The sequence below is a fragment of the Populus trichocarpa genome, chromosome 9, assembly GCF_000002775.5.
Source record: "Populus trichocarpa isolate Nisqually-1 chromosome 9, P.trichocarpa_v4.1, whole genome shotgun sequence".
NCBI classification, from domain to species: Eukaryota; Viridiplantae; Streptophyta; class Magnoliopsida; order Malpighiales; family Salicaceae; genus Populus; species Populus trichocarpa.
This window is the reverse complement of record NC_037293.2, coordinates 9,464,432-9,491,738: the sequence shown is the minus strand read 5'-3', so window position 1 is coordinate 9,491,738 and position 27,307 is coordinate 9,464,432. Positions and strand designations below refer to the sequence as shown.

Genomic DNA, 27,307 nt, shown 5'->3' with positions numbered 1-27,307 from the left:
GTTTGAATTTCAAAATATGATTAGATAAGTGATGATGTCCCAAAATATGTAAGTAGCTCGGGAATAAGGTTTATGTGTTGGATAACCGATTAATCTCTTGATTCTAGCAATATGATCCATTCTTCCTGATCAAAGTGGCTGGTAGCCGGTACCTAGTGACTGGTAGACCAAAGTGGTTGATGCCTGTAAAAAGTTTCATTTGATAGATTTGAAAACTCCCGTATGCTTAAATAAATATCTTTTTAGAGATAGAAGACAATGATATTTTAGAGAAAGATACTCTGAAAATATATGTGCAATAGAGAATGAAGATTATGAACTAGAAGTTTGAAGGATTCATAGTATATTTATAACCTATGAGTCTGGTCTTTTATGGAGATGAAGAGATAAAGTGTAAGTTTGCCCTGATAGTTTTAATGAGAAAAAATATCTCTAACATATGCATTAATGAGAGATAAATATCTCTTACACAAATATTAATGTGATTGATCATAAAGGCATTGTGCGGGCTCATGATCAGAAACTAGATCATTCAGAGCAAACCATAATAGATCTAGCTCGATTAATGGGTAATACTAATAGGGATCATGAAAAGAAGAGGAACTTGCTTGGAAACTTACCTCAATGTAGGCCAAACCCCAAACATATTTCTGAATTTAATGAGATTTCATTCTATGATGGGAGATTTTTAAAGAAAAGATTTATTAAGCGATTGACAAAGTTAAAAGTTTACTTTGTACAAGATGATTACGAAGAGATTTTATACATGGAGAAGTTTGGTGAAAGTAAAATTTCAAAGTTATCTAATCATGTTGAAGATATCATGATTAAAGAGATTGCTTACAAACAGTTTCAGTCTTTTGACCTTAAGTTGGAGAAGTCAGTGGCAAACGATGATCTTTCAATCATGTATAAAATCTTACAAACAATGACATGGTAATTTCTAACAATTCTCCTAAAAGTATTTTCAAAAATTATCTTGAAGTTTCATTATATTCAAGGTTGAAGTATTGGAAGTCATAAATGATGATGAGGTCAAGCTTGAAGAAAAACAATGTGTGAAGAAACTACAAGTGGACTTCATAGTAATGGAAAGTATAACATTAAATATGAAGTTTTTTTTAGCATACGCACATCATAAATTAAATTTTAAAGTTTATCGTTCAAGGACATGCTACTTTGTGAAAATGTTGGCTACAATGCTATATTCAAAATATTATTCACTTGGAGTAGAAGAGTTTAATTCTTGATTGATAAATTGAGAGCGAGTTTTTTAGAAGTAGAGGTGATTGACATTAGAAAATTTCTTCCTATTTTTTAGCGTAATAATGTTTATTGCATCATTTTATTAATGGTTAAGATTTTTAGGTTTTGAGGAGTTTAATAAGAATCCAAGATATGGCTTAGTAAATCAAGCATAAACTTTAATATAACCATTAGATCGAGCTGAAATCTTGACAGAAAATTATAAAGAACATGTTTCCTATTATGTTAAAATTTCATGATGTTCGAGAGAAGGCATTCAAATAAGACTTGGAAGTTACTGTGTGAGATTATTTTTATTACCTTATTGTATTTGGATTTTTTTCCTTATTTAGATTAGAAATTTTAATTTATTTAGTGCTTTATTATTTATGAATTCTAATGCTAGATAGATTCTATTAATTAGATAAGTTTTAATTACGAATCAATGATTTAGGAATCCTTTCTTATAAAGGATTTAGTTTTAATTAGGAATTATTTTTCATAAAAGATTTTAAGATTAATATAAATAAGAATATTTAGTTTATTTTGAGGAGAAGATTATTATTATTATTATTATTAAAACTTTTAATAAAATACTAGGTTTTTAACCTTACTACTTTGAAAACCCTAATTTTTAAGCATACTGTACCTTCTGTCATTAGGTTCAAGACTTTTTTATATATCTTTGAATTTTTACGTGGGTGTATCCATACATGAGTACGAGTAGAATGATCAATCTGTTTTTTTAACACCTAGCTATGATTTTAAACTACTTGAAGACAAAGACACAAAGGTATAATAAATAATGTCATTGTTTTGGGTTTTATGAATTGTGCATGGCAACCATAAAACCAGTCATTGGAGGATACGTGGAGTGAGTCTTCATCTAATGTTAATTTTTTATTTTTGTGTTTTAAAAATATTTTTTAAAAAAACTTATTTTATTTTTATTTTTCTCTTTGCTTCAAATTAATATATTTTTAGTGTTTTTAAATCATTTTGATGGGCTGATATCAAAAATAATTTTTTAAAAATAAAAAAATTATTTTAATACATTTCTAAATAAAAAATACTTTAAAAAAAATACAACCATACTTCCAAACAGGATAAGGCACTACAGGAGAGAGAACAAAAAAAAAAAAAAAGAGGAGTCTACCTGTTTTTTAATCGTTGGCTAAGTAATGGAGGACTTCGAAGTACCCATCAAAGATTGTACTAATCGGTCTTTGTTATGGGCGTAATTACTTCATTCGTCGCCATAATTATGGCCGATTCTTAACCCTAGCTTTTCCTCCTGCACCCATCTGGCCATCGCACTTTCTTCTTTCTAAATTTAGTTCACGGGTGCACTTTGAGGTAGATGTGACTTGATGCAAGTCTCGTGTATCTCACTTAATTTGGATTGCTCTATAGCCATGATCAAGCTAACTCCTTTGCCTTTCACTTCATTATGCTTTTGCATCTAGCCACACGGAAATGCCTTGCCTTGCTGCCCGCTAGAGGAAGCATCATTCGCATAAAGAAGAAAGTGTAGTGTGTAATCTTCGATTGCTTTTCAACCCCATCTCCTCATTTGACATGGAATTCCAAGATTTGGGTATCTGCACTTCAAAGGAAACTTTCCTGTAAATTTCTAGAATGTTGTTTGCAGCTCAGCTGGGGTGTGTTTGGGATTGTGATAGTGATGACGGTTCAAAGTATTTTTCATTTAAAAATGTATTAAAATAAAAAAAAAATTATTTTTTAAAAATTATTTTTAATATTAGTACTTTAAAACAATTTAAAAACATAAAAACATTATTTTAAATAAAATAAAATAAAATTTTTAAAAAATATAATTTAAACCGTGTTCCAAGCAATCCCTGAAAAGAAAACGTGTACTCTCCCATGCAAATCAATGGCGTTGTCTGTTAACATCTAAGAAAGCACTAAACCGACCTAGGAAAATGAGTTAAAGATATGTGCGCTTCTTCCAGGAAAAGACCTCGTCAACGACCACAATTGTTGCCGCGTTAATTATTTGGGTGATTGGGCGGTGATATTCATGTAGCGCATTTAAAAGATATAACTAGAGTTTCTTAAATCCTTAGATTATATCCTTGAATTATAGAAAAAAATCTCATATATTTTGAAAAGTTAATAATTTATAAAATTCACTTGAAAATAATATATATATATATATATATATAAAGCAAAAACCAGCTATGAAAAATAATTAAAATTAAAAGAATAGAAAAATAAAAACATAAAAAATACTATTTAAAACATCCTTATTGAATTTTAATTAGTTTAATCTAGTTGGAATAGCCAAATCTACTAAAAAATAAAAATAAAAGTTGGCGATAAAAGCTAAGAATCTGATTTTCCTAACTAACCAAATAGTTTCGTGTATTTAGACTAAATATTATATCTCAGTTAGTTGTATTTATTTATCTATCTAGGAAGAAACTTTAGATGAATTGGGTGTTTATGAGTATGGTAGTGATTGTTTTTCAAAGTGTTTTTCATTTAAAATACATCAAAATAATTTTTTTTATTTTTTTAAAAATATTTTTTATATTAGTATATCAAAATAATCTAAAAATATAAAAAAAATTAATTTTAAATTAAAAAAATTTAAAATTTTAAAAAACACAATGTAAACCATTACCAAAGTAGCCCTATTAAGTGGTTAAAAGTCACAAATTAAGTCGTCACAGCATATTCTGACTCTTTTTTATTATTATTATAAATGCACAATATCTATTTACTTTATTATGTTATGGTGTTGCTTTGTAGAATATTAATATCACACCTCGTGATTCTCGTTTCTGGCTAATTGTATGAGTAACGTGCAGGACCAATCTCAGGTTCAAATGTAGTATATTTTACTTTCCCCAGCGTATTAGTCTATTTGATCATTTTCTGCAGTCGTCACATCTTGTTTGATCATTTTCTGCACTCGTCACATCTTGTTTACTTTTTCTTAAATACAATTCCTTAGTATCCAAGTCTTTGCCTTTTTTTATGGTAATCCTTGGTTTCATTAATGAGAGAGAAAAAGAAAAGCTAAGCCAACAAGAGAGTGGCTTGCAGAGGGTTCAATGAACTGCAGAAAAGGAAACCAGAAAAGAAAAAAGAAGAAGAAAGGAACAGGCATAGGAGCGACAGAAGCCAAGATTCCTTAGTCACTCCTTGTTTTCAAAGTCTTTGCGCGCCTATTATAGGATAATATTTCAATGGGATAGTGTAATTTTTCTATATTAGATGCATAAATAAGTTGTACTCTTAAGAATCTTGGATCTTTTAAATCACTAATTTAATTTCTCCTCTATCAATTCAATTCCCTAAGGATAAAAGCAGCGGCATGTGCATTGTGGGATCTTTAATTTTGCAGACAAAATTTAATTAATTCGGCTCTCTCGAATGGGGAGTAACATTGAAAGTGAAACATTGAATGTACACCCTTAATTAATTTCTCCGACGTACGAAGCTACCATAGAACTTTCCACCCAAGCATTTGCCTCGTTTTTTCTTGTTGTTTGTGGAGGTAGAAATTAATTTGTTTCGAAAGGAACAGAGGCCTCCCTGGATACCTTGTTTATAAATCCTAATTAATCAACATTCCCTGGACTTTCACACGGAATATATAAGTCATAAACCACCCCCCCCCCCCCCCCCCCCCAAAACATTTATTACGCGCCTGGTTACTTGATGTAACAAGGCAACAAGCTAGATAAGAGTCAAGATTAGCAGGAAACATCGTGTGCCAATAAATTCCCAGCGATTAATCAAATTTTATTTTTACAAAAGAGAGGCTCAAGAGCTTTTGAAGGAAGACGGGAACACTAATACTAGTTGAGCTACAGTACTTCATTAACTTAATATGTTTTGTTAATTGATATACAACGTAAAACCCTGTTTTTTTTTTTTTCTTCTAACAATCAAATTTAGTTATCAAGAGGGGTGAAAATTAATGTGGCGATTTAAACGAAATATAGTAGCAGCACAAATTAAATAGTTCAGGTAATTAAAACAAAATTATGTGAAAAAAAATATATATAATCTGCAGCGGACTGGCTTGATTCTATACATAAGCAACAAAACTCGTTGCCAATAGTGAAGTGTGTATAATAATAAAAGGGATAGATAACTTGATTGAAATCACTGGCAAATATTCTTGCTGCTCCCATTTTCAAAGGGGAGAGAAAATCATTAAATTAATTCAAGACACTTAACAAGACTAAAATGCACCCCGGCCTCACCTTATTCCTCCAAGATAGCACTCAGTTTTGTAGTTGATTTCCTTTCTCCGCCACCAGCCCTCCCTCTTCTTTTCACAACAAATCCTCCACCCTCATGGTGCGTGCCTGTCGCCACTGTCGGATTAGTCTCATCGCTAGTGCTCTTGCTGGTCCACTCGATCACAGGATCCAACCTCTTTATCCCACACCAGCAACAATCTCCACCCCCATTACCCATCTTTAGAGCCAAACTTGCCTTCACCGCCAAGGCAGCCATCTGTTCAGTTCTAAGAGGATTGTTTAACCAACTTGATGGCAACACAAAGTAAAGATGACCTAACTGAAGATATTCATTTTGATTGATGGCTGAAACATATTCATCGAAGTCCATATCATCTGCTTTGCATACAAAACAAGTAGGGTTTCTTTGTAGTATCTGTGAAACCCTAATTGAGTATGAAAATTCTTCGAGTTTGCCATCTTCATAGATCAGGTTTGCTGTGACCACTGAGGTGGGTTCACATGAACTGCAAGTATTGCCCATAGGTTGTTTTTCCTAGTTTGGACTTTCAATTTATGGTTGTTGTGCTCGTGAGGGTCATGATTTAGGGGTGTTTGATTAGGATACTGCCGTGTTTAATAAATAAATCTTAATTATAGTGGCTACTTATGAATCCATTGGTTAATTATTTGGATGGTCACTGCAATTTTTGTTATTCCTGCTCCATCATTTATAGCAAAGACTGGAATAACTGTATTTAATATATTTTTGTTTTTAATTAAATTTTTTGAAGTAATAAATTTTAAAATAGTCCTTCTCTATTAAAAAAAAGTAATGTATGTCTATTTTTTTATGATTTTATTTTGTAAAAGTACAAGTTACATAAAATATTTTTTCTTACAAACTTAAAACTGGGTTGGTAGATATTGTAAATCTTATGAATAATCTCTTAATGAATCGTGATCCTGGATTTTTTGGGGTTCTAATAATGATCATATACTGTAGATCATAAAATAATAATAATAATAATTTAGTGTATATTGTTTTGTGATGTAATGACTTCGCTATATATATATATATATATATATATATATTAGGAACTAGAAAGACGTCGATTACCGTTAAAAATAACATATTATTAAAGAAAATATACATGGTAAATTATAACAATTGAAGATAAAATAAAATACTTGAAATTTATGTTTTCTTGTAGTCATTTTCTTCTTATTAACACATTCAAAGTACGTAGCATAAAAAGATTATTTTAGAATCTAAAATTATACAGGAATTAAGACGTATATTTAATATATATAGTCATATTATTTATATAGAGAGAGAGAATAGTAGAGTGAAAATTAATAACGAATTGTGGAATGAGAATATATATCACTATCCAAATATTTTAAGCAGATATCGTTTGATATCCTTTCTTAATTTATTATTATCTTTGGTTACTTTCCATTCGAATATTTCCTACTAATTAATGACTTAATTGCTACAATCACCAAGCATGTGTGCAGTAAGACGTGAGATTAAGGGAACTAATTAATTAATTATCTTGTCCTCCAAGTTCATTTTTCAATCTATTATTTCACCTTTTTTTTTAATAAGTGTAAAATTAGAACTAAGGTGGAATCTTTCTACATTAAGATATCTTAAATTCAAAGACTACTGAAAGGCTAAGCACGGGTCGCTGTATTTAGAAATAGATATATAATTGTAACGTTACCCATTGTATAGCTTAAGGTTAATTGGGCTTTCTACTATATCCAAATGACTAAAAACTTCACCAAAGTAATCTTCTCTAATCTATTACCATAAAAAAAATCTAATCTTATTTGAAAATTATCACATAATCAGGTAAATTTTCAATTATTATTATTATAATAGTTTTATTTAAAAATTATTCTAAAATACAAAATATTAGAATATAGTTGAAGAGTCATTTAAAAAAGATCAGATGTGTTTGGACCTTAAAAGATGGGCCCATGTGCATAGTCTCAAAGAAAAAACTTCTATGCTTATTTTTTTAAAAATAAATGAATAATATGTTATCCACTCAAATTCTTTCTTAAAAATAGAACGAACAACACATCTTCTATTACAACAAGTTTTGTTCACCTTTAATGACCAGAAAAATCGTCCAAGTTTTTTTACTTTTAAACCCATTTTTTAATATATTATCACCTAAAAATATAAAAACAAATTAAGGGATCTCAATAACCCTATTTCTAACCAATAAACACCCTCCAATTCAGTTTAAAAATTCAAATTCAAATAAAAAATCTTTTTGGATCTTGATCTGTTTTTTTTTTATATGATTAAAGTCAAAACCACTTGCATTGAACTCTCCTCTCTAAAATAAATTTATTAACAACAAGATCAATCTTTTTATTTGAAATTAGATTAATCCAAAGCTTTTCTCTCATTTCATTAATTTCTAGTGATTTTCTTACTTCTAGTGATTTTCTTACTTCCTTTTCAACTTATAAAAATTAAAAGTGAGGAAAATGAAATTTAAGATTGAAACACAAATATTTAAAACTACAGGACACTAAATATGAAAAATTAAGGAACTAAAATGAAATTTAAGTTCACTGAATAGTGAAAAATCATAGATGATAATAATATTTAGGATGGATTAATTAATTAAATTAAAAAAAGTTGGGTTCACTCTTCAATCGCGTTGCAATTCACGATAATGGACTTCAGTCTTGACTCTTTTACACCGAGCCACCCTGTCTTTACATCGCAAGTTGGAATCACAACCCATATGGAAGCATCCCTTTTTTAAGCCTAGCTTGGTCTTGTTCTGGGCCTGTAGTGGACTGAAGGGGAAAAAAAATAAGCCGAACAGCTCGATTACTAAACATTTTAGTCTTGTTCTCTACAATTTCTCAACATTAAATCTATAAAAATCAGCAGAAGAAATAGCCCACGAGAAAATAAAGATGAGATAGTATTTATTCACATAAGAGGCACATGGATCCTTTATCCATATTACCGGACTTGTACATTTTCTACTGCAGGGTCTAGAGGAAAAACATAATAATCTAAGCATAACATGTGCTTACATCAAGCTTTTGAAATCATAGTACCAATCACCCCTGCTATAAGACTTGTTGGGTCGCCTAGCACCGCCGATATAACAAACTGAAGGGCCAATCCAGCCATCTCCAAACCTTTCTTGGCCTTACTGTTGCTCTTGTTATGAGTAAGGAGTGTATTTTTCAAGCTAGGAATCCTCGTATCAAATTTCCTAACACTCTTTTCACCCAAGTACCCTTGCCAATTCTCCACGAGCATGTCCTTAACACAGGCCACATGCAAATTGTACTTCTTGCATGAAGATCTGTAACTCCAACTCCTGCCTTTACGTCCACATTTTTGACATGATGCACTCACCTTCCTGTACAGATATAGCTTAATTTCTCCATCGTCAAGAACCATAGGCAACTTCGCACAACAAGGATGAAGATCAAATCCACAGTCTTTGCAATGGTAAAGGAAGCCCGTGACCTCCCTTTCGCACGCGTTACAATTGCGAGGCTTGTCACCAGGAGGTCTCGAGAAGAATTGGAAGGAACATTTGGTGTAGAAAGAGTGGGAGAATGCGGGAGAGGGGATGGCACATTGCATATGGAGATCAAAATCACACACGGTGCATTTGTAACGCGATCCAATCCCAACTTCCTTGCAGCCATCACACTTGAATGGAAATTCTGAGTACTCAAATCTCAGCTTGTGTTGAGGGTGGCTATAGTGAACTATCTCACTGTATTTCATGGTTTTTTCTTGTTTTTTTTGCGGCGTCTAACAATTTACCTAAGCAGGCATTATATAGGGCTAAAAATTATGGGTTTCTGATAGAGAGATTATTAGAGGTCAAATATCTATATAGAGACTGTGCTTGAGGGTTTCAAATTTGAGTTGTGTGTTTTTTGGCTTATAATTGACGCAAGGAATTATGCTTAGTGATATGGTGATGGTGGCACATGAGCATGCATAAGAATCACCATTTCAAGAAGGGCAAGGGCGTACAAGGCACCTATTAGAGCATTTAGGCATATATTTGGATGATGTCCCACTGAAGAATATATACGAATTTTCACTTTCCACGTCTATTTGTCCCAATCCACCAACACTGAAGCTTATCAAAGATTAGAAATCCAAAAATATAGTAATTTCAGAAAACATTGAACAACGTGTTCCAACGGATAAATCTTTGTTATAACATCAAACAACTTGGAACTTTGATCTTGATGTAGGTAAATTAGGTATAGAATGAAGGGATTAGGTCCTGTCCACATATCTAGTTAGAGAGGGATCACGCACATACTAAGAAACCTGGGAAATTCCACGAGAATAAGAATTTAGCATCTTAAAAAGTTGATTAGACGAGATTACCCAAATAACTCAGCAAAGATTCTGCAATAATTCAACTTTCATCACTAGTAGAGCATCCAAAGTCTATATGGCATTAATTAAATTATATATGACCTAATTTTCTAAAGACTAATTAAAGACAGAATGGTTCGAATGATAATATTTAAATATGTTCATTAATGCTAATCAAATATATGGAAGAATGAAAGCATGTGGCCTTAAGATGTATCCATCATCTAGAAGATGATTAAGATCTTGAATTCTATCTACATTTATCACTGATCTGTCGATAGAAATGTTGACATAGGAGAACAAATTCCTGTTCTAGTAATGTTATGGTCTAACCTTCAAATTGTTCATGTATTTGATAGCAACTTTTGCAACATGCATGCATAATATTGATAATATCCATAAATATGACTGTCTCTTCGGCTATACTACTTTGTCATCTTTCTTTTAAGGGAATTTATTCCTAGTTATTTGATTACGTATAGTATTGTGCAGCTTCAAAGGGAAGTTACAAGACTTTGCGGCTAAGAATGAATATAAATTATTGAGTTTTTGTAGTTCATTAAACTTGGTAAAGCATCATCATCGAAGAACAACGTCTAAAGGATCAGCACTCAACAGTGACTGATCATTGTTTGATGATCAGTACCACTACAAGAACGAAATAATTGTGATGTCTGATGATGTCAAGACTCTCTCAGTTGCCTTCTTTTAGTCTTTTGTTTCTTCCATTAATTAGCTTAGCACAGAGACATTAACAAGTGGAATATGAGCATAAATGCAAGTGATTCTGGAAGGAATTGTTCAGAGCCTGTTGCTTTTTGTGATCGTACTAGCAAGAATTTGAGAGGGAACAACAATGAATATGATTCTTTCATCATCCAAAAGCATTTCTATTCCAGTTTCTGATGGATATGGTGTGTGTACACACACACTTACCTGTATACATTAATCCCTTTCTGATATTTACTAATTTGATCTATATTTTAAATTAAATTGAGTTAGAATTATTCCTATTCAAGTTAATGAATCCTATATCAAAATCTAATTTAATTTTTTAAATAAATTAAAACAATATAATTTTAACTTTTAATTTTTAAAATATTAAATCAATATTATTTTAGATTTAACTAGATAAATTTAGATTAATTCATTCAACTTATAACTTGTATTGAAACATATCTTGCCAGAATATCATGGCTCAGATTTATAAAGTATTGGAATGTAATAAAAATTATTTTTAAAAATATTTTTTATTTTAAAATATATTAAAATAATATTTTTTTATTTTTTAAACTTTATTTTTTATAACCTACATCAAAAAAAAAATTATAAATACTAAAAACATTTAATTTAAAACAAAAATAAATAAATTTTAACCCAAAAAAATTACCAAACGGGTATTTAATAACTTTCCGATGTACCTTGTCAATCTTATATTACGGAAAATTTCTCGGATTTGCGGCCCTTTAAATTTAAAATAAAAACAAATGTAAGGAAAAAAAAACAGCTGGCTTTCAACACAGCCTACGGTAGTCGATGCTCTCCCTCCAATGCCACCACCACTCCTGAAACGCCTCCTCCCCCTTCCACCTCCTCCACTGCCACCCCACTCTCTACCACCTCCACCACCCAGCCACCACTCCCCCTAATCTCCAGTTCTCCACCATCATTTCCCTCCTCACCTACAACCGTTCCAAATCCCGCTGGTCCCGCCTCCGCTCTCTCCTCACCAACACCACCACACCCCTCACCCCTACTCGCTTCTCCCAAATCACCCTCCAGTTAAAATCAAATCCCCATCTTGCCCTCCGCTCCTACCGCTTCACTCTCCACAACTCCTCCCTTTGCACTCACAATCTCCACTCCTATGCCACCATCATTTATATCCTCTCTCTTGCCCACCTTAAGTCCAAGGGCCGGGACATTATTCGGTCCGGACTCCGGTCACTCGTTTTGTTAACTAATGATGAGGGTGCCTTTGCGGGGCAGACAGGACTAGACAGGATGGAACTGAATTGTACAGGAAAAAGGTTGTCGCAGGTACCAAACGCTAAAAGAAGTGATTTTTTTAAAAACGCTTTTGTGAAAACTTATAGAGAGTGTGATTCAGCTCCATTTGTGTTTGATTTGTTGATAAATTTTGTTTAGAATTGAAAAGGATTGATGGGTCTCTTGAGATTGTGAGGATGTTAAGGTCTAAAGGGATCAGCCCATCAATTAGTACTTGTAATACTTTGATATGTGAGGTTTCGAGGGGTAAAGGGTCATTTGCTGGTTATGGGGTTTTTAAGGAGGTTTTCGGATTGGGAAGTTGTGAACTTGAGGGGAAAATGAGAAGGGGTTTTAGAAATACGCCTAATGTACATAGTTTTAATGAATCAGTGGTGGGTTTCTATAAAGATGGTGAAGTGCAGATGGTTGAGGAGATTTGGAGTGAAATGGGCAGATTTGGCTGTGTTGCAAATGGGTTTAGCTTTGGTGTTTTTAATGGCTTTTATTTTTTTTGTGAGGGAGGGAGGTTGAGTGAAGCAGAGAAGTTATGGGAGGAAATGAGAGTGAAAGGAATAGTGCCTGATATTGTTGCTTATAATACTATTATCGGGGGGTTTTGCAAGGTTGGAGAGGTTGAGAAAGCTGAGGGTCTTTTTAGAGAAATGGGGTTGAGTGGAATTGAGAGTACTTGTGTTACTTTTGAGCATCTTAGTAAGGGGTATTGTAGAATTGGGGGTGTTGATTCGGCTATTCTTGTGTATAAGAATATGTGTAGGAGAGGGCTTTGTTAGCAGAAAAGAGTTTTTGAAGCTTTGAAGATTATGAGGAATGCAATGAGAGATCTTAGTTTGCATTCGAGTGGGAAGAGTTATGAGTTGTTGTTTAAGGGATTTTGCGAGGATGGGAAATTGGAGGAAGCATTGAAACTTCAATCAGAGATGGTGGGGAAAGGATTTTAATAAAATTTAGCAATTTATGGTGCTTTTATTGAAGGGTATGCGAAGTTGGAAAATGAGGACATGGCAGCCGTGTTGAAGAAGGAAATGTCTGTAGCTCAAAAGCAGCAGCAAGAGGATTGAATGTTAACAGTTGACTAGTTGTGAGCCTATCCCTTGGGTTTTTGTGTTCACCTTCAAAAGTTTGAGAAATTTGGTATGTTTTTGTTAAACTTACATGTTTGTGATCATTTTTTACTGCAAATTTGATTTGTTATATCATTTTTCCTCCTTTACTGTTCAATACAGGTGCATGTTCTGTAAGGATCTTTGAAAGCTTTTAGCACCATGGATGTGCTGCCAGCCTCTGCATTTTGCTATCAGGCAAATGATATTTGCTAAAAGGATAGCTGGTGGTGTATGATCATCAAGAACATCTTGATTCTTGACAGTTACATTTTTTGTGTCTTTTACAATCAAAGAAGTGCACCTGCTCCATGGCGGTATAGCTGTGTGGAACACGTAAACTGACAGTCAAGTATGCAACAAATGAACTCAGAAAGCAGCCTTGCCTGGTGGATTCAATGGTTGAGATAGATAATGATTGATGAGATCAAGACAACCAGGTAAATGATATTTGCTAATTGGATGGTTGGTGGTGTATGGTCCTCTAGAACATCTTGATTCTTGACAGTAATATTTTTTCTCTCGCTTATAATCATATGAATGCAAATGTCCATGTTCATATAGGTGTCTAGCATGTAAACAGACAGTCAAGTGTGCTGCAAATGAATTCAGAAAGCAGCCTTTCTTGGTGGATTCAATGGTTGAGATAGATAATGATTGATGAGTTCGCATATGTTTATCTTCCCCCATCGTTAATATATTTATTTCTCATCTTGTAGGTATTGAGTTTGTTTGCATCAAGATGAGCAGATTCTGGTGCGTTGCAACCAAGGAAATCTATTTGTTTTGCTCCTTGTCGGAGCAATGACTGCTTAAAAAAAGAACATGCAGAATAATGAGACGTGAAGAATTAGGTGTTGTCTGCCAACTTGGTGACTTTAATCTTCTCCCTGTTGATGCGATGTCGTCTGTCCATTGGTGATAAATGTGAACTACTAGGGAGTGGCACTTAAGATTTGATAGAACGAGTTTTATGCTGGCCTTAAAGATTATCGATCCATATCCTTCTGCAGGCCTGGAACATATTGTTGGAGATAATATGTTTGCCGCAAAACTGTTGAGTGCTTTTATGTTCAGATTGGTGCTAAACCTAGTTGGCTATAAGCTTAAGTTAGCTTCCCGAACAAATTACTGTACTTTCTAAAGTTATATGCCTCGAGCAGCAATAAAATCGCTAGATTTTTCTGGGGAAAAAAAACCGTTTGCCTTCTTGTACAACAATGGGATGTTGAGGGGTGTTTCCTCTCGTGAACTGACTAGTTAAGATAAGTTGCTGTTAATGTACATATTGTAGTTTGAGTTTGACTGGTCTGCAAAGCATTGATAGAAAATGGCATTAACAAAAATATCATGATCCGACGTGGTACATAGATGCAGGAATCTGCTGTTATGGAACTTAACAGAACTGGTAGCAGATGTTATAGAATTCCAAGTGAATATGTCAAATCACCTAATTGGAAGTCGATGTTACGAGCAAGATATATTTTACCCACAAGCAGGCCACAGTAACTTCAGTTACCCCTAGCAAGCACCTCAGCAGAAATTCGAGTGGAGTGTTGAGTTTGTGGAAGGTTTAGGATTGATTACAGGGGCCCTTTGGTTTTAATCAGGAAACAGGAGTAATTCTGGAGGATACCCACGTTTGAGAGCTTTGGACAGAAAAGCCACAACAGTTTGTACTACAATTTTTCAACCTTTTTGCACATCAAGTACAAAACATTGATGGTTTTTTATCAAGTTAATTTAAACCTAATTACAATGCTTTTGTATAATTTCTCAAATACATAAACAAAATTGTAACCATATGGTTTTGGATCCACAATTGTCAAAACTTTGAACATGTGTACGTACAGAACTTGGATTTTCTAACCATTAACAATCTTACGCTAATCGCAAAATTTGCCCTTGAACTACGAGTGAAAAATCACAAGGAAGGGAGTAACCAAAGATTGAAAAGAGATGAAGCCATAGACAGAAACCAAGACAAGAAAGCCATGGCAGCCGATATTTGATACCTGCTGCAAATCTTTGGAGGGCAATGAGATCCATTAGAGTGGAGCAGGAGATCCACAACGCTAGCTGTTGAGCATGCTGCGGCTAATATGAGAGTTGATAACACCTGCCATGTATCATGATGGAATTTGTCACTTGTTCCAATCACCGCATCAATTAATTTTGGATAAATCACTACGGTACATACCCAATCTCCAAGGACAATAATCAGAAGTATTCCCGGTTGTCGAATAGGGCATTTTACCAGAACAGAGTATCCGTCAACTATTGCCAATGTGAAACTCCATGGAATAGCCAAACCCATGATTGTAACTAAGTAGCTGAAAAACAAAAATATGATTTTATAAAAGCATAAAAACCATGAAGGGCCTCTGATGATTCAATATGCTGATCAATTGATATTGTGCAAGTAAAATCAGCCATTGTTTGATCAAAATATGCACTACTTTCTTGAGAAAGTGATGGTTAAAGCCGCTGGAACTTTTGGACAAAAAGTTAGGCACTAGCACATGCTTTCCACTAAACAGAAAGTAGGGAACATACCGCATGGAGCCAACACAGTAGTTAAACTAGCTCTTACGGACAGAGTGGAATCCCGTTTCTGTATTATGAGTCATCACACAAATTATACTACATTTCATTTAAGGTTTATGTGAGACGAGAAAGACGTGACATGTAGAAGAACAAGGTGGACCTTTGAAAGAAGGTAGATGAGTAACAAAACCTGAAACTATTTGGACAAGAAAAATGCAAGAGATCTATTAGGGGGAGTACACAGAGATCCTGACATTGATTAACTAATTTAAAATAAAATTAAACTCAGGTGAAATATTGTCAAAGATGCCAGAAGCAACGCAGCGCCAGGAAGTGGGTGCCACAAAAAGAAAAAACATCAACAAGAGCTCATCAAACAGAAGAAAACTTTTCGTGCTTGAAAGCTGAGACCAGAAATGGCAAATTGAGGGGATAAATAATCCATTTTGATATAATGGCTAGAGTTAGTAATTTGATTGAAGTAAATTTCTCAAAGCTCTTGACTGGGTTCGGAAAAACAAGGTCTTAGACATTATGGTTTCACAAATTAAGCAGAAAATAGAAAATTTAAGTAACCTTGATTTGTTGAGTGGACAAATTCTGTTTCCAGGATTATTTTGAAAAATCTACAGCACTAAAACAAAAGATTTCCTCATTTCTACCAACAAATCAGTAACCAAAACGTAAGAGATCATGTGAAATTTAAGGCAGGCTATTTCCATTATCGATCACAGGTTGTTGCTTTGACTCATGATCGAAACTAACAATTGAGTTAATTTAAGATTTACGGTAATCTGTGTCCTCCTAAATTTGCGTTCGATTATCCCGAAGAAAAATAAATTGAAAATGTAACATCTGTCTTGCAATACCAAAACAAGAAACAACAAAATCGAAGACACTAGATGAACTTCCATGAATGAGATGAAAAGAAGAGAACAGAGTTTACCAGAAAGCAGTGTAGCTGTAGAATTCAACACCCAGAGACATGAAAAGAAGAGAAGCAGAAGAGAAGATGGTCTGACCCAATCTCAAAGAGAAGCTAGCACTAGTCCCTACTGAACCAGGTACATCATCCATGGGCTTGTTGCATGGGATCTTCTTCCTCTGTTATTACTTCTTCTTTGATTGCCCTCTTTTTTAAGGCTCATCTTACTGGCCCTTCAATTCTCAGCCATAGCCATCTCCACCCCACGAGACTTTTCATCTAAATCAACCCAAAGGTCTATAACATGTGCGTGTTATGCCGAGGATTTGAACAACATTCTTGGCCTTTTCTTGCCTAAAGTGAGAAATTGCCAAAGACAGAGAGATGGAGAGGAGGAAGAATTGGTGTTCAAGGAAACGTCAAAGAATTTTGGAGGTAAACTGCAATTAGTTTTTGTAGGTGGGAAGAAGGAAGGATGAGTGTAATGGAGATGCTGTTTATGGTTGGTGACTAAATACTATTTAGTAGTTAATAGCTCAAGAAAACTTGGTCTTACTTCTTCTTTTTCGTTTCTCGTTTTTTTAAAGAGTGAGGTTAGGGCAGGGCAATTTTTTATTTATCATGGAGGTTAGGGCATCAAAATTAAATATAGATTGATTTTAAGTACGTTATTCATGTTTAAAATGATATATTTATGTAAAAGAATTGTTTATTTCCTTCTAAACTTGAATGCAAGACATTGATATATAAAGTAATTTTGTTATTGTTAATAAATACATTAAGATTATGGGGTGTTTGTCGTAACTTCTGCTTCTGTTTTTTTATATTTTGTACAAGTGTTCATGATCAGGAGAGGTGGAGTTTACTCTCAAGAAACTCATCTTTATTCTTCATATAATTCGAAGCTTAGCTTGATTTTTACTCGAATTCATCCATACAAAAAATCAACTCAAGGAATTTGCTATGGCACTACAACAGTCTTCTTTCTATTTCTTTTTTTCCTTTAATTGTTATTTTACTGTTGAGGAGCATCGTGGGCCGCGGGGGGATGTGACCAGAAAGCACTTCACAAAATTTTCAAGGCATTAAGAAATAATTAAATATTGGTAGTCAAAACAATGCATAGATGGCTAGGAGAGAAAGTGAACCAGTGCTTTATTTGGAGGGTTGTGGACTCGCCACTTGTCATGCCTTTATTGACTCCATTGTTAGTGGGAAAGGAAGGACTAAAAGGAAGCGATGCTGGTGAATCGTCCTTTTGCACAAAAATAGTAAACAGTGAGATACCATGTTAGCGTGCCTTGAGAGTCTAGTATTTTCTATTTTCATTGAAGCATAGCATAGCATAGCAAAAAGGGGCTGAAAGAAAAAAGTAAAACAGCTCGAATCATGCTGGCTCAACACAACACAGCGCGGGATAAAGCTTGCCCTGGTGACCTGGCTGGGTTGGACCTGTCGGCAACTGGTTATTGGTTGTTTGCATGTTGTTCTACTGTTCAGCCACTCATTGACCAGCATGTCTTCTCCTTCATTGAGCCTTTCCCTTTCACGAGTAAAACCCATTTTAGTCACCTCTTTAGTCTAATTTAACATGGAAATCAACTATCTTCACTAAATTGCTTATATGGACCAGTGGTTTCTGCCTGTCTCATCGGGCTGAATTGAAATATCCCTGTAAAATTTCTAGTTGCATTAGAGAGATCTCTCATGCAGCTTCCAATTCCTCGTACTTTCAAACTTTTCATTTCAAAGACACGATCAAATTGCAACAGAGATGTGTCGGCCGATCCTTAATGACTATTACTTTCAAGACAGCGCAGCCTTCCCGCCGGCCCTCCCATCCCGTCTCCCCCCCTTTTCATGGAAGAAAAATCATCTAACCGCAGAGATGGAACATGCTTAATATTGTATGCCCCGCGTGGCCTCCGGGCAGAGAACACCATTCAGAAATAACACGTAAAACATTCCTCCTAAGAAATAAAATTCTTTCACCTAAGTATATTCCACGGAATAAATACATCAACCAGCCATTAAATAATATCAAAGTATTGAAACTCCAAAATCATAAGAAGCTAGAAAAGATGACCTAATGCAAGTACAAGATAACTTCACGTGCTTTCAGCTTGAAGAAGAAGGAAAGAAAATAGATAGAGCTCGGACACTCATCTTCATCTCAACAGAATTCGTCTCCTCCAGGACCACTGCAGCAGAAGAAAAATAGATCAAATAAATATAACATCAGTAAATAAGATGAAGAATTAAAAACAATTTGTGACACTGGAACCTGGAAATAAGACATCGAGTTTATCTATGGTTTTTTTCTAGCAATTTAAAGCTCACCATATGGTGCGCAAATTAACAACTATTGAAAAAAATCTCTAAAAAAATCCAAAAAATAACGAGACTGAAAGCAAGTTAAATGTTTTGCAACAAGCAATGATAACGAATTAACAAGTAAAAACTTAAACAAGCCAGTGAACTTGACTAACATTGCCATTCAGAAGTCTGAACCAATTCACTGGCCTTAATGGACAGCAGAATATAACTGACACTCTTATAAATGAAAAAAGGTTTCAGATAATAAAATGCTCCTCACAATACTTCACAGAAACACACACTATGACCTTCAATGCACAATAATAGGCATTAACTTAAAGTAATACTATGGTGCAAATATCATCACTGCTCAGTAGACATTAAAAAAAGAACTCGAACACCTTATGAGTGTGCATGTGCCAGTGCAGGAGCATGCCAGCACAAAATCAAAAATGACAAAGGCAACAATGCAGCAAAAAAGTTCCCTGGACTGTTGGGGGGGGGGGGTATCTAAAGCTCCCTGGGATTCTGTACAACTAAATTAGTAAGGAATTGATCAATGTGCTTTACATACTAACTAGGCAACATGCCATTAATTTTGCAACCCATCGAATTACTATAAATAGCTTGGGCGTTAGAGCAATTTCTTAATAGAAACTAACATGCAATCAGTGCCTAAAATGGCCCCCGACATCTAATTCTCCTCTTATTTGTCAAGGAAAAAGGCCTATTGAGCAAGCCAGATCTGAGATTGACTGTAAGCACCATACAAGTTGAAGCATTTGCACATAACAAACCAACAATCCTCAAAAGACAACACTACCAGGACTTAAATATTAAAAAACAAAAAACAAAACATTTCTAAATGACTTTGGTTTATGACCAGAATGAACCACCTAGGACCCAGGAGGCACAGGAGGACAACAGCACCGCATTGCTGTGTTCAATAATTTGACAATTAAAAAAGATAACTGATGTCAGTAAACTTCATAAATTCCTTTTTCACCTGAAGAATTCAGCTGACATTAAACCAAACGAAATCCTCCACGTTGAGCTTAACCATCATATTCAATTTCAAATGGAACAGATCCCCTCACTACAAACATCCCATCATTTCATTCTAAACACCATTTTTTTATGATCAACGATGTCCAATTTATAATTGCCAAAATTCACTGTTCCTTCCTGTAAATACCTGGAGGATAATTTGACTGATACCCTCACTTCATCCTCCTCTCCTCTCTACTTCACCCACTGCTCGCCACAGGCTTCTTCAACCAAACCCAAGGAAGAAAAATAAGTTTCCCTTCATCATTCTAAGCTCACATTAGCCCTTCAATTCAATGTTTATGGACCATATATTTCAAACTTCAATTCAGAATTATTTCCAACAGTCCATAAAATCACATTTGCAGCACAGCATTACATGCTAGCTCAAAGATCGAAGCACCAGTATCACCTCACTGAACAAGCAAAGTCACGATTTCAACTCTAAGCATTCAAGCGATTGATCTATTTCTTTTATTTATAAAGAAAAATTTATTAAGATCGTTAATATAAAAGGCCCACATCATAGATTTAAGCAGTAAAATTTCAATACACTCGTTCATAAAAAAATAATTTAAAAAAAAACACTTAATAACCCAATCCGACCTTTTTAACCCAGAAGGGGTTTCTTTTGAGTGAAAATTGAAACTCCTATCGCCCAGTCAAACAGAAAATCAAATTAATACTCATCTCCCAAAACTGTCAAAGAACCCAAAAACTAAACTAAATCCGATTCCCGTCGATCCTAAAATTAACAAAAACACATCTCCCAGAACAGTCTAATAAATCAAAAACAAGAAGAAAGTTAGGGAATTTGATTACCTTCAGAAAGAAAGGTGGGATCTAGAACTCGAGCTTGAGCTCATCCTTTTCATGAGAGATGTAATGAAGAACATAAGGAGTGACACGGAGCACAACAACCCAGGCACCAAACATGGCCACGTGTGACCTTAACTGCTTCAAAGCCTCTGCTTTGTCTGGTTTTTTCATAAACAATCCTGGAAACATTTTTGCTTTTGATTTCGATTTTTTTGAATCCCCGATTCTTTAATTTGGGTTTTTTTTTTCCGCTTTGTCTAAAACCCTAGATGCAGTTTTGTACTTGCTTTTATTGATGGATTGGGGATTTGGGGTTTCAGATCATTCTCGGACACGTGTGAGTTTGAGGTTGACTTAACACGTGTATGGTCAATCCAAGAATTGTTTTACGATTTGGGTCCTCAAGTTTTGAGAATGTAATGTTTGTTCCTGTTGAATATTCATATAAAGTCTTTAACACTGGGAAAAAAAGTTACAATAATTTTCATAAATTAGTGCTAGAATACGTGGTAGTTAAATTAACTCGGTAAATATAAGTTATTAGGTGATCCGTTTAATTCAAATATAAATTAATTATTTTTATAAAAATAATTTATTTTATTTTTTAATATAAAAAATTCTTGATGTTAACTTGATTATGTTTGAATCGGGTCAATTAGATTTTATCAAGTCAATTTTTTTTGTAATTGAATTTAAAATTCAACTTATATCAAACTCTAAATTAATAATTTTTTAAATTAATCCGTTAAAATAAATCAAATTTAATAACAATACTAAAATTATGTATGGTATTGCAAAAATCAGGAAGGACTGCATGTAAAAGTAAAACTACCGGGCCATGTCTATTTCTTATGAATTTTTTTTAGGGTTTGGGCCGGTCCATTTAAAATTTTACGAAATCAAAAGTTAAAGTCCTTCCAAATCCCCACTGGTTTCTCTGCTAAATCCAAAAAGCAGTGGCCTAAAACTCAATTGTAGAGCTCAGAAGCGCCCCCGCATAACACAGTATTTTCGACGTTATTGTATTGCACGGTTATTTTTTAAAATATATATTTTTAGAAATATATTAAAATAATATATTTTTTAGCATTAATATATTAAATAAATAAATAAAGAAAAGAAAAGAAAAAATTTAAACAAAAAAATTCAATATTTTTTAAAAAACACAGTGTCACCGTTATATCCTTCCGTGTAAGGTTCCTGTTTCTGAGCTTGTTTAAAAGTGTAGCAGAGGTTATTTTTAAAAAAAATTTCGCTCACAAAAATTTTAAAATAATATTTTTTTATTTTTATAAAACTATTTTTGATATAACACATTTAAAACAATCTAAAAATATTTTTTAAAAAAATAATTTGAACACTAATTGGAATGAAATAATAGGTCTAAACTCTAAACCCCTCAGCAGAGCTGCATTTCCTAATACCCCGAGACTTTCCATTGTTTTAGCCATCCTCGAACTTTTTGGTATTTGTTATTTTAGGCAGGGAATTTGAAATACGCACCTCTTTTCGATGTCACCTCCTCGGACTTTTTTCTTTTTCTTGGTTTTTTTGTCTAAATCAACCAAGGTTTACAGTGCGAGAGAATTGGAATTAAGCACCAGATGTTTAGAAAATCTCTTTAATTAGTTAGATTTATGAACAACGTCCCCACACTTTGTTAGCTGTAGAATTTCTCACATGGATTGGTGATCTGGGATTGCATGAAAAGTTCTATTGCTATAAACGAAGAAACCTCATGATCCATTACTTCAACATTTCTCACAAATGCTACATTGCATTTATAGCCGCATTCTATGCGTCATCTAATTTAACAATAAAAATGACCTTGGTGCAGTCCTAAGGAATTAATAAAGCTGGTAATAATAATAAAAAAAATAAAAAATAAAAAAAGAGAGTCATCGATCTTGCAGAAGCCAAATACGAGAATGTGAACCCTAAATCCAAACGAGAGAAGCAATCCTGTTCTTGAAGGGAAAGAGAGAGGCAGTGTCGGGAGTTCAACAAATGATACGAAGAGTTCATATTTCACCGAATTAACCAGTCTTATTGTCCGAGGGTCCAGCGAGAAGCAACTAGCATGCCATGTTCCCTTCCATCCCCTTTCTGGCATGGGCCTTTCTGTCCTCTGTCGGTGCATTTCACAAAATAGCTAGCAAATGTGGAAAACCAATAAGAGATTTGACCAATCTATGCCCAAATCCAACCCCAGCAAAACCCACCAAGTAAACCCCCCATATAAACCCAACCCCCACGTCAAAATCCCACCATTTCCTTCAGCCTTAATAACCCATCACTCTCCTCTTCCTCTCATTTATGATCTGCTGAATGAATCAGAGAGAGAGAGAGAGGGAGGGAGAGAAACAAGGCCAAGAATTCCTTTTCTTTTCTATAATCAATGCGAGCCACAGAGAGAGAGAGAGAGAGCAAAGGTGTAATCTCTCTTCAATTTTCTCATTAAATGCCATCGGCACCTCCAATTAATGGCCCATCCACAAATTGCCAGACTACTCGTATATTCTCATGCCCCCTCATTAACTCCACCTTTCATGCAAACACCCACTCTCCATTTAATACCACCTTGACCCCATCACCGCCTCCTTTTCGACCGTCCATTCTCACGATCACTCAATCTCACCCTCCACGTGTGTCCTTCTCTACCTCCTGTTAAACCTCTCCGGTGACAGCAGTGCCTCGGGGTCCCCACACCTTAGCCGGCTAGACGAAAACGCGGCCATGCTCGACCCCACCGATGATCTCAAAAACTGTGGGCTCGCCATAGACTTACACCTCCTAGACGACCCACCACCGCCTCCTCCGCCTACGGTGGAGAACCTCTCCGATAACGGGAAAAACCCTGATCCTCTCCGTCTAAAAAACGGGGATTTCATCCCTCTATAATGCCTAAACGAAAAAACTCTAGCTTTTGATATTGATCCAAACGGTGATGGCCGTTTGCTCCAAAAACCCCCCCTTCTAAACCTCCACGGAGAAGCTGTAGCTGGCTCCATTACTAACATCCTCTCGGACGCCAAGCTCCGTTCGAACCCGAAAGAATAAGATCTTTTCAAGAAGAAATGATCACGACCATTGAATCTGTCCTCAGAATTAGTATTAAAATTGTTCATACTATGTCTTCGCGGTGATGGTTCTTCAGGACATGGTGTAATCTCCGTGACAGTAGCTGTAGCTGTGTCTGCAACGGCAGAATAAGTGCGTAGTGGGCTTTGAATTATTGGTTCGAGCGGAAGAAGAGTACTACGTAGGATTGTTTCATCAAGACTGGGACGAATTCTTGCGGCCATGACTGGAATAAATGGAGACTCGGCTCTGAAAATCCCCGCACGACAAAGTGGGCAGTTCGCGTGTGACCTTAGCCAAATATCAATACAGTCAACATGAAATGCATGCGAGCAAACAGGAAGTGTACGGACATATTCATCATCTTCGAATTCAAGCAAGCAAACAGCACAGTCTTTGATTTGCTTGTGAAAGCTATTGCTATTTTTCGTGGTGTAGAGTGAGAGAGGGATGGTCTTGATGACGGCGTCGTCCAGCCCGTAAGGAGAGTAAACATGGAAGCCTTCTGGGGAATCAAAGAGTGGAGGTGGGGAGTCGAGGCCACCATTTGAGGAGGGGGGGTAACGGCGGCGTCTACGACGGCGCCACCGACGCCATCGGCGGATGACACGGAGGAGGGAACGGGAAATTAGGCGGGAGTATGTAATTGTTAAGAAGGCGGCAGCGACTACTACCACCATGGCTATTAAAGTTGGGCTGAAGTCAACTGGGAGTTTGGAGGTCGGTGATGGTGATGGTGGTGAGGATTGGTAAGAAGGGGCGGTGGCTCTAGGGGTTGAGGAAATTGTGGGAGTTGGGGATGGGGCCCACGTGTGGTGGTGGTGTGGTGAGGGAGAAGGGGATGGTGTGGTTTTGATCATGGTGGTAGTGGTGGTGGAAGGAGGTGTTAATGGTGCTGGTGCTTTGAGTTTTTGTGTGTGTGAGTGTTGTTTCTTTGTTTTGTGGGGTTTGGAGGTTTAATGTAATGGTTGACTATGACTTGTCGTCGGGAGGGCTGCAGTTGGATGACACGTCGACATTCATGAATTTAAGGCGGGTCAGTTCTCTGATCCAGTGTGGATAATACTACTCTAACACAACTTCTACAATGGTTTAAAACGTGCCACATTATAGACTCGGTTGTGAGGCGCTTGACGTGCAAACTTTTGAGTGGCTGTTCTAGTGTTTGGCTGTGGATTTGAGTGTTTTGAGAAGTGAAATAAAAAATCTACTGTAGGATTTGGCTTAATGGAGGTTCGATGTAGGGACCCACAATTTGAAGGATTTTCCTCATTGATTTTGACACACACTCTCACAGACAAGACTTGTGGAGTTTGAATGGTGCTCTCTCCACTATGGAATTCCAACTTGTTGAATTTGACCTCATACAAGGCAAGTAGCATCCTTGACCCAGGTCAGGAAGTTAATAGAACAAGAAACAGATCCAGGTGCGGGGATCATGCCCAGAAGAAGAAGAAGACAGCTGCAAATTGAAGCGTGTCTGGAAATTCATTGCAAATTTGGAATGTTGAGGATATGTATATGGGAATCAGTTACTTAGAAAAGGAAATTTTAATGGGTTTTACCCATTATTCATCCCTCCATCCTTCCTACTTTATTTGATTGAAACAATCTTTCTCTTATTAATTGAATGGATCTGTTATATACTATTCTAATCTGCTTAATGCGGATCACTCTGTGTCCTTACAGAGTTGAATGCGATCCAATAAGGTGTTGGATAATCCTGACTTTTTGAGCACTTGCTGCATTTAACTTGTTTGGGAGTGCGGTAATGATGTGTTTTAAAATATTATGTTTTTTATTTAAAAATATATTAAAAATAATGAAAACAGTGATTCAACGCAACCCAGTACGCTCTGCATCACAATCTTGATAATAATAAGATGTTGGATGTATACGACGAATGATCAAAGATCTACCACTAGATTCCTTTCTTTCTGTTTTTTCTGACATTTTACAAAGTCGGCTATTTGAAAACGTATGTTATTTACGTGCGATGTCGGGCAGCCCGGTCCCGGTGACTTTTGGTTAGGTCTCAGCATCGATTTCCTGTCCAATGGACCGGCCCGGTTGCTATACCATTAAATATGTTTTTTTTAAAAAAACAAAAAAGAAAATCCTTTCCCCTCTTTCAATGTTCTTTTTGTCTCTCTTTCAAGATGATTCGAGGGCTGTGTTAATTTGGCTATGATGCATCATATCAAGCTTCGAAAGAAATCGAGTGGGGTCTTGTTAGAAATCAACTGAGATCTTGTCAAGGTTTTGATGATTATGGACTCTTGATTTGGGTATGGCTATGCTGCTGGTGTTACTTTCTTGAGAAGCTAGCTTGTGTGTTCATCCTTTCTACCCAAAAAGAAATCAGAGAGGAGAGAACAAAACTAGGAGAAACAGTTCGTTTTGGGAGGGCCAAGGTGTTACCCCTCATTTTCATACACTGCGAGCAGGCCCACGATAGAAACATATACCCTTAAGCCCCGTAAAAAGATGGTCCAAAATTATACTTTTCCCACTTCTCAGTGCGAGCTTGAACAGAAGCCCAGACTTCCAAGCTCTAATGAGGATGCAGGGCTGCCAGATCGAAAAGGTCAACTCTTAGCATGATGATTTTATTTTTTTTTGCTAAAATTTAAAATATTTTGTATGTTTTGTATCGTTTTAATGTGCTGATATCAAAAATAATTTTTAAAAAATAAAAAAACTTTATTAGCATGCATTTGGCATACAAAATTATTTTAAAAGCGAGCGCTACCAGACTACCAAACATATTTTTAAAGAAAAAAGAACACAAATCATTGTATAGAAACACAGATTAGTTTCTATACCCCCGTCTCCAAAATGACCCTATTTGAGCTCAGATGTTTCTAGGCCCAGGAAAGGCTCGTTCTGGGCCCTTTCCAGTTCTGACACAATCGAACGATCCACCAGCAAGAAATTCATGACTCTACTTATCCCCTGATCAAGTTTCTGATGCTGCACCAAAGGGCTGTTCGGTGATGCGGTAGTACCCGTGCTTGATTAATGTTTTATATATTTTTAGATTTTTTAATGTGTAAATATTAAAAATATAAAAAAATATTTTAATATATTTTAAAATAAAAATTACTTTAAAAAACATCAACCAACCACCGCATTACAAAACACAAACATGAATTCTTTACCTTTCCTTTCGTGAGACACTGGCATGTTGTCAGAAGACTTTCCATGCTCAAGCAATCTATGAGAGAAATACCACACGAAATGACTACAAAATAGTAAAAGATCGAGAGGATATATTTTATGTCATAAATGATATATATGATGTAATTAATCATCATTTGTATTGCTCAACTATCTTGAGGCGTCGGTGGAGATGCTATTATACAAATGGACTTGCTTGTAACGCCACCGTTTTCAATCACTTTTAATTCAAGAAAAAAAAATTCAAAGAAAAAGTCTTCAAATAAAAGCCCCCACCCACTACATGCTTCGAATTTAAACCAGACAAAGTTATTTCACGTGATAAGATGATACTGATTATTTTTTAATGTATTTTTTATTTTAAAATTTTATTTTTGATACTAGCGTCTAAAATGATTTGAAAATATATAAA

The 27,307-nt window shown here is 35.2% G+C and overlaps 5 protein-coding genes and 1 long non-coding RNA gene across 6 annotated transcripts; 1 reads left to right on the top strand and 5 right to left on the bottom strand.

Moving 5' to 3' along the window:
* Positions 1-5,265: 5,265 nt before the first annotated feature.
* Positions 5,266-6,135, bottom strand: LOC7457499 (uncharacterized). The gene has a single exon (XM_002313783.4). The coding sequence runs from the start codon at positions 6,010-6,012 to the stop codon at positions 5,491-5,493; it is 522 nt and encodes a 173-aa protein (XP_002313819.1). The 5' UTR covers positions 6,013-6,135; the 3' UTR covers positions 5,266-5,490.
* A 1,895-nt stretch (positions 6,136-8,030) lies between these two features.
* LOC7457500 (uncharacterized) lies at positions 8,031-9,368 on the bottom strand. Its single transcript, XM_002313784.4, has 2 exons — positions 8,544-9,368; positions 8,031-8,297 (listed from the first exon to the last, which is right to left on the bottom strand). The coding sequence occupies exon 1, from the start codon at positions 9,253-9,255 to the stop codon at positions 8,545-8,547; it is 711 nt and encodes a 236-aa protein (XP_002313820.1). The 5' UTR covers positions 9,256-9,368; the 3' UTR covers positions 8,031-8,297; position 8,544.
* Positions 9,369-11,355: 1,987 nt separating this feature from the next.
* LOC112328655 (uncharacterized) lies at positions 11,356-14,178 on the top strand. Its single transcript, XR_002983741.2, has 3 exons — positions 11,356-13,011; positions 13,104-13,420; positions 13,700-14,178. It is a non-coding gene; the product is annotated as an uncharacterized LOC112328655 (long non-coding RNA).
* Positions 14,179-14,653: 475 nt separating this feature from the next.
* Positions 14,654-17,049, bottom strand: LOC7456405 (CASP-like protein 5C1). Its single transcript, XM_002313785.4, has 3 exons — positions 16,474-17,049; positions 15,181-15,313; positions 14,654-15,099 (listed from the first exon to the last, which is right to left on the bottom strand). Exons 1-3 carry the CDS (start codon positions 16,602-16,604, stop codon positions 14,905-14,907), a joined length of 459 nt encoding a protein of 152 aa, XP_002313821.2. The 5' UTR covers positions 16,605-17,049; the 3' UTR covers positions 14,654-14,904.
* Positions 17,050-18,423: 1,374 nt separating this feature from the next.
* Positions 18,424-20,921, bottom strand: LOC7457502 (mitochondrial import receptor subunit TOM6 homolog). Its single transcript, XM_002313786.4, has 2 exons — positions 20,638-20,921; positions 18,424-18,653 (listed from the first exon to the last, which is right to left on the bottom strand). Exon 1 carries the CDS (start codon positions 20,821-20,823, stop codon positions 20,659-20,661), a length of 165 nt encoding a protein of 54 aa, XP_002313822.1. The 5' UTR covers positions 20,824-20,921; the 3' UTR covers positions 18,424-18,653; positions 20,638-20,658.
* A 1,435-nt stretch (positions 20,922-22,356) lies between these two features.
* Positions 22,357-25,431, bottom strand: LOC7457503 (RING-H2 finger protein ATL65). The gene has a single exon (XM_002313787.4). It carries the CDS (start codon positions 24,573-24,575, stop codon positions 23,292-23,294), a length of 1,284 nt encoding a protein of 427 aa, XP_002313823.3. The 5' UTR covers positions 24,576-25,431; the 3' UTR covers positions 22,357-23,291.
* Between the last annotated feature and the right edge of the window lie 1,876 nt (positions 25,432-27,307).

What these genes read in the sequence shown, in the direction of transcription:
- LOC7456405 (XM_002313785.4), bottom strand. Translation starts at nt 16,604, where the DNA reads ATGGATGATGTACCTGGTTCAGTAGGGACTAGTGCTAGCTTCTCTTTG. An exon ending in TACAGCTACACTGCTTTCTG is followed by an intron (nt 15,314 to 16,473) that starts GTAAACTCTGTT and finishes TTTGTTTTTCAG; the next exon opens with CTACTTAGTTACAATCATGG. An exon ending in TTATTGTCCTTGGAGATTGG is followed by an intron (nt 15,100 to 15,180) that starts GTATGTACCGTA and finishes GATACATGGCAG; the next exon opens with GTGTTATCAACTCTCATATT.
- LOC7457503 (XM_002313787.4), bottom strand. Translation starts at nt 24,575, where the DNA reads ATGATCAAAACCACACCATCCCCTTCTCCCTCACCACACCACCACCAC.
- LOC7457502 (XM_002313786.4), bottom strand. Translation starts at nt 20,823, where the DNA reads ATGTTTCCAGGATTGTTTATGAAAAAACCAGACAAAGCAGAGGCTTTG.
- LOC7457499 (XM_002313783.4), bottom strand. Translation starts at nt 6,012, where the DNA reads ATGGGCAATACTTGCAGTTCATGTGAACCCACCTCAGTGGTCACAGCA.
- LOC7457500 (XM_002313784.4), bottom strand. Translation starts at nt 9,255, where the DNA reads ATGAAATACAGTGAGATAGTTCACTATAGCCACCCTCAACACAAGCTG.